Here is a 7,073-nt window from a genome sequence, read left to right on the forward strand (position 1 = left end):
AAATAATATTCAAATCTAATCTAAAAAGAAATCCTAACAACCAAATCTTTATATTTCTAAAAGGGATTAATGATAACTAATCTTCTTAAATCTTGAATCTTCAATCTTCGAATGTGATTTAGGCTTCTAATGATTTGTATAATTGAACTTAGGCCTTAATAAACGTTGCATTTTGGGAGTTGAGCTAGAGAATGCTGGGCTTGCATCCTCAAATGTGGGCGTTGGCCCAAATTATCCTTGCATGGAGAGCTGGCTGTCGAGCTTGTGGGAGGCATGCTAGGCGTGCATGTATGGCTGCCGGGCTTGTGTGTTGAGCCATCGGGTGTCCATATCTTGAAGGCTGGTGTTCGGTTTGAGACTTTGTGAGTCTAGTTGGACCGTTTTTAAATCATATTTGTGTTTTTTTTTTTACTAAAAATATCTTAATTTTTAATTATTTTGAGTAAAAAACTTTTAAAAACACAAATATACTAACACAATTTTAAATACTTGATTATTTATGAAATTTTCACCAAAAAATATAAGAAATTTAATTAAAATCTAAAAAAAAAACCCTAAAAGTTATTTTAGATGTCGTCAATATGATTCAAAATGATTGAAAAATTTCCATGGTCAACAAGGAATTGAAACATTAGTATTCTCACCATTGCTTTTAGGAAACCCTACCAAGAAGTTTATGCATTGGAGGCTCATTGTGCCACATTCATAAAAGTCACAATTTTAATAAGAAATTCTTTAAAGTTTCTAAATGAATGCATTACAAAGAAATTTTACTTTTACTATTTAATCACTATCATTAGAATACTTATAAACAAAATCCATTGAAATATAAGAGTAACATCCTAAATTAGTCCATGAAAAACATTTAGTCGGACAATTAAATACTCAATACATTTTAATCACTACAATAGTTCCAAAAAATTTTAAAATTCTCATTTAAGTCTTTTTATAAAGACTAACAATATAATGTAGAAACTGATTTTTCTAACGAAATAAAAGCTTCCGGACTGATTTTATAAGTAAAACTTATTAAAGATTAAAATGTCCGACTAAAACTTTCTTCAGTACTGCTTTGGGGTATTACTCGAAATACAATTATGGTGTTTGCACATGAGATTCGGAGTCCGATGAAGTACGGTTCCTCAACTCAGGCTGCCTAATTTCCTCTATAGTTCTAACAGCTTCATCAATTCTTGGCCTATTTTCTGCAACCTTCGCCACACATGCCAATGCAATCTGAAGCATCTGCACCATCTCCTCTTCAACATAATTCCCTCTTAGCAGCTCCACATCAAAAACTTCAGCCGTCCATTCCTCACGCACCACGGACCTCACCCACCTTGGAAGATCAACCATGTCTTCATATCCAGCGTATCCGAGCGGAGTCTTGCCCGTGAGCAATTCAAGGAGGATCACTCCGAAGCTGTAGACATCAGACTTTGGGGTGATTTTCCTCGACTCAATAACTTCTGGTGCAAGGTAGTTGTTAGCCCTCGACATTGTTGGAGGGGTGTTCATTAGAGGAGTTAGTCCTACATCGGTGATGCAGCCATCGAGTTCTTGGGTTATGAGAAGATTGGTTGACTTGATGTTGCCATGAGTGAACTTTGGACCTCCTTGAGAGTGAATGAATGCAATTCCTTTTGCAAGTCCAAATGCAATCTTCATTCTTGAATCCCAATCCAATGGAGTTCTTCCTATACCTCTGTTTCCTATTGTTTGGGAACATAAAGATATAGTTTTGTTAGAATTGACAATAGAAAAAACGTGACAAAATGATCCATGAATGATTCACGGCTATGTACAGCATATGCATATTGATGAAAAAGCGAAAGCAAAAATTTGTCCAAATGTGGAGGGTAAAGATCGAATAAGCTTAATATATGCTACTTTGAAATGTGAGAATATCAGATATACTGACCTAAGTGGCTATACCATAAAAGACTTAAAATCATTGAACTCGTATCATGTGCCTAAATGAATCTAATGCAATTGTGGACAAATAAATCAGAAAGGAACATCAGATCAAAACATACCATGCAAAAGGCTAAACAAGCTGCCTCCAGGCATGTAGTTATAAACTACAAGTTTCTCATCTTTGGAGTAATAATAAGCTCTAAGGGGAACGACATTCGGGTGTGTTCCGATCCTTCCAACAAGTTCCATCTGCTGCTCAAACTCCTTCTTTCCGGCCACAACTTCCCTCAACCGCTTGACCACTACTGCTGTTCCATCCTCCAGAGTGGCCTTGTATGTTGTTCCATAGCTTCCCTTTCCAAGAACTTCAGCTGAGGCTTTCAACAAATCTTCGAGGTCAAAGCTGTTAGTAAAGCCTTCAAAGAAGAACAACTTGTTCTTTTCAGCTGCTTGCACCCCGCTGCCAAAACTCTTTGAAACCTCGGTCTTTCCGGCACAAGATGTTTTCCCTTTAAGTATTCCACTCGTTTCACTGTTTTTCCTCTTCAAGCAGCATACAGAGATAAATAGAACTAAAAGAGAGAGGAAGGCACAGCCACCAATTACAAGAGCAAGAATAGTAGCTATGCCGAAGCGTTCCTTAGATGCTGTAGCCTTTTGATTTTGGTTAGTTTCTGGAGAAAGTGGTTGGTAAACGGGAGAAGAAGATGGAGACAGAGAAGGAGAGATTGCAGAACAATGATTGAGAGGTGGACCACATAAGAGAGAATTTCCAACAAAAGAAGTATAAGGAAATTGTTTGATGGAATCTGGAACTGAACCATTCAAGTTGTTATAGCTCAGATTCAAGAATTTGAGCATTGGAAGGTTGAACTCAGGGATAACTCCAGAGAGGGAGTTCTTTTGGAGATACAACCATGTGAGACGTCTAAGATTCTGAAATGTTGGTGGAATGCTGCCTGAGAAGTTGTTAAAGGAAACATCGAAAACAACGAGTTTCGGAGACACGAAAGAAGGGATTAGACCTGAGAAGTTATTGTGCTGAAGATGCACATATTGGAGTGAAGGAATGGAGAAAATGTCAGAAGGAAGATTTCCTCTAAGACCATTGGAATGAAGGCTCAGGGTTATAAGAGCATCTAGTTTTCCTATGGTTTTCGATGGAATCAACCCTTTGAGTCCAATCCCCGGAAGGTGGACGCCGATGACACGAGTTTGATTCGCATTGCAAATCACCCCAGTCCATGATGTGCAAATTGGAGTAGTTGCACTCCAGTTTAGCCTTGGAGGGTGGGGAACATTAGAAGAAAAATCAAGGAGTGCTTGTTCGTCAGAGTTCAAGTCAGCTGCTACAACCAATATGAAACTTAGCAGAATAATAAATGGAAAAATGGGAAATTGGAAGAACTTCATTGATACTAGTTTGGTGAATGAAGCCTATATGGTGGTAGCTCCAAGTTCTGACCTCAAATGTTGTTCATCCTTTCCTGGGCTGAATTTAAAGTTATTGCAAATTATTAGCTAAATCATATAGCTAAGACGTAAGAACATGTTTAAATAACCAAAGCCAAAGTTTTACTATCTTCTGTGGAGAGACATTGATTCAATTGGGTCAAGCATGAATAGTCACAAACCATTATGCACCATTCAGAAACTGATTCAGAACTAAACATAATACAATGGTTTTGATTAGATTACATACTGGATTTAGAAATTGTGCAGGAAAATAAACCCAAGAAATTTAAACTGACTACTTTATCTGAGAACTTGAATTAGAATACCAGAATTTTTTCAGTTGATTAGAAACCATTACTTACTTTTCAGATTTACATAGAACATTAGAACCAGAACGAAATTCAGGATTACAAACATGCTTACCATTAGTATTGAAGTTGGGAAAGGCACCGCGAGGCACCCCCTGCATTTAGATGCATCAACTGAGACAAGTTCATTCTTTTCGAAACTAGATGGGCTTTTATTCCTATTTTTAAGATTAAAAATTGAAAAAAGCAAATGTTTGCCTTTGAACTTTAGTTAATGGGGGACTAAAACTAAAGTGCACTTTTCCTAGTTTTACTGAGAATAAAGAAAGAAAATCCCCACATTAGATTGGTTCATATGGTTCAGAGAAAAGACAAAGAAAGCATGGTGATAAGTTGAATAGTTGATAACTAAAGAATCCAATAACAAAAGAAAAAGATAAAGTTTGATTCTTTTTAGTACTTTATAAAGATAAAGCACTTTCTTTACTGAAAGTATGATGAATTCACTGAATTTAAAAAGATATTGGAAAATCATTAGTGTTTGATTTCTAGTTTTTACCACCACATCTGGTCACTGTATATTCCAAAAAAGGTCCATCTTCTTGAAAATATTGAAAAAAAATATACAAAAAGGAACCAGATTGAAACATACACTGTAACAAAAGTGGTTAAAACAGATCCAAAATAAGCATATTCATTGTCCACACACACAAACAAATCATCAAACACATTGTATGCATATCTGTAAAGATGGCTAAAATAATATAGAACAGGTTCTAAGAACATACATTTATGATGAATCAACTATGAGAACCAATGTGAAATTATTACCTTTGTAACTAATTTACTTTCATGGCACCAAGAACTCATCATATGCTGAAGCATAAGGATAAGTAAGTGACATCAATCATAAAGCTATAGAAGAGTATTTTATGAAGCTAAAAATCGTCCCAATTTCCATTAAATAATGACCAAATGAAATACAGTGCAATAAGGTTAAACTTTTTGAGCCTGCAACAAATTAATTGGGTTCAATCATCAACACTATTTGAATTTATAAGAATAAGAATTATACTACTGTTAAGAGATTCACCCATGAGGGTTATCCCTTGATAAAAGAAACAATACCCAATTCTACAAAGCTACAGTGATAGCAATAATGACGGAGGCAACCCCAAAAAGTGTTTGTATCTAACTAACAAGTAGCTGTACATTAATGTCCCTGTTGAAATTAGCAAAGTAGAAGGGGGAAAATATGAATGGTTTCCATGACCCTGGAGTCTAAACATTTGAAAATAAGAACACTAACATGAATGAGTCTTTGAAATCACTAAACTTCTTTGATTGTACGGAGAAAAGAATAATCAATGCTACTTAAAGTGTTAATGGGTTGAGATCTTATTAAAGTTTACCCCATCCACCTTTTTAAACTACCAAATTAGTAGAAAAGTTTTATTCGGATTGGATTTTTCTAAACGGAAAAAATTAGTAAAATATAAAAATAAAAGTCTAATTGTTTTTAAATTAATTTTAAAGAACTCATATACGATAAAAATTTGTAATTTAACGATAATTATTCTGTTATTTTATTGTTTTACAAATTTTCTTATTTTAAAAGATCTTTTTATTTTAATGCTAATGTGTTAAAAGTGTTAATCGCCAAATAATTTTATTTGGCTCATATTTGTGGCATCAACATTTTTCTGTTGAACAACAAAATTATTTGATAATTGAATTTTTCTCAAACGTTTACTATTATTGCTAAATCCATGCAATTTACATTTTAATTTAACATGATAAATTAAAAATAATATTTTATAATTATAAATTTTTTAAATTTAATATAATACTATCATCATTATATAATAAATATACTGAATATACTATTTTATCTTTATTCAAAGTAAAATATAAATGAAATATTTTGAAATTTATAATATTCTTAAACCATAAGAAAAGAGATCTGGAAAAATAAAAACATATATAACTGTACTAGTAGCATGTCAATTTTATACTAAACTTTATATAAAAAGACTAATGAAAATTTATCGACAACTTATTATTTTACTAAACTCATTAGAAAAATAATTGGCATATAATGTTGTGCTTCCTGTTACACATTTCATTTTAAATCTAAAAGTAGTTATAAATAAATTAATTATATCTAAGTAAATATTCGTACAAAAATGTAAATCATAACATGTTATTAAAATGAAAATACTATTTTTCTTACCTAAATATTATTAAAATCTTCTTTGAACACGACATTTGTTGTTAATGATTTTGATTGCTGTCTTCGTCCAAAATTAGAACTTTGAGGCCACTGCGACTCTTAATTCTTAACAAAATAATGTAAAATTGTCTATGGGTGAATACTAATTTTGGCAAGTAAAGCCCTATATGTGATAATGATTGACTCTGACTCTTGTTGATGGTCATTGCAAAGCACATTGTTAATGGAAATCGTCTCCATTGAAACTTAAATAGCAATCCTGAATATGAAGGAATCAAGTTCATTCTTGAAATATACACTTTTTTTCACCAATATTTCTACGAGTCACTACTGTCGCTCCAATTACGTTGTTGCCAAGTTTGTTACTATTAACCTTGTCCCGTTGCATAAACCTAAAATCTGGTCTATGTTTCGCAGTAGCATTACAGCGACTTCTAGCTTCAAAGTCAACTTGTGGTTGGATAGTTCGAAACATTTGATATCATTTAAGAACTCTGGTGTGAACAACTCTTGTTGTACATCTTCATTTTCATCAGCTTGAAATGTTATGTTAGAATTGAAATGTTATGTTAGAATTTAGATACTCTTTTTCTATTCCTAAGAAGATTGTCAAGATAAAATCGTTTACCTTCTCGACACTTTCAAGCGTAGGTGCAAGAATTGTCCTACTCTAAAAATACATGTAATCTAATATGTTTTGCAACAAATTTAGATATGTAAAGTCTACCAAATGAGAGAGAGGCTCATTAGTAGTTATAATCAGCAGATCATCTAGAATTTCAACTTCTGACTCATCACCAACAGCAGAACCAATATTTTCATTTTCAACATCAATTATCCAATTAGCAAATTTCTTCATTTCACCATCATGTTAATCTGAAGAAGACATTAGAAGTCTCATATTTATATACAACTTCAGAACCTTACAAAACAACCACAAATGGAATGAGTTAATAGCTAATGATAATATATCGTGTCTACTCCCTTTCAAAATCACTGGAAGTATCTATCTGAAATCACCTCCTAGAACTACAACCTTACCATCAAATGATTAATGTGTCTTACATTGATCGGTAACTAACATAAGATCCATGAGCGTCCAATCAAATGCTTCAAAGTGCATTTTTTTGAGCATTGGAGCTTCATCCCAAATTATTATG

The 7,073-nt window shown here is 33.3% G+C and overlaps 1 protein-coding gene across 1 annotated transcript; it reads right to left on the minus strand.

The window, feature by feature from the left end:
* Positions 1 to 708: 708 nt before the first annotated feature.
* LOC130941798 (probable inactive receptor kinase At5g58300) lies at positions 709 to 5,005 on the minus strand. Its single transcript, XM_057870388.1, has 3 exons — positions 3,796 to 5,005; positions 2,037 to 3,409; positions 709 to 1,712 (listed from the first exon to the last, which is right to left on the minus strand). The coding sequence occupies exons 2-3, from the start codon at positions 3,328 to 3,330 to the stop codon at positions 1,096 to 1,098; spliced, it is 1,911 nt and encodes a 636-aa protein (XP_057726371.1). The 5' UTR covers positions 3,331 to 3,409; positions 3,796 to 5,005; the 3' UTR covers positions 709 to 1,095.
* Between the last annotated feature and the right edge of the window lie 2,068 nt (positions 5,006 to 7,073).

The sequence above is a fragment of the Arachis stenosperma genome, chromosome 7 (assembly GCF_014773155.1).
Source record: "Arachis stenosperma cultivar V10309 chromosome 7, arast.V10309.gnm1.PFL2, whole genome shotgun sequence".
NCBI classification, from domain to species: Eukaryota; Viridiplantae; Streptophyta; class Magnoliopsida; order Fabales; family Fabaceae; genus Arachis; species Arachis stenosperma.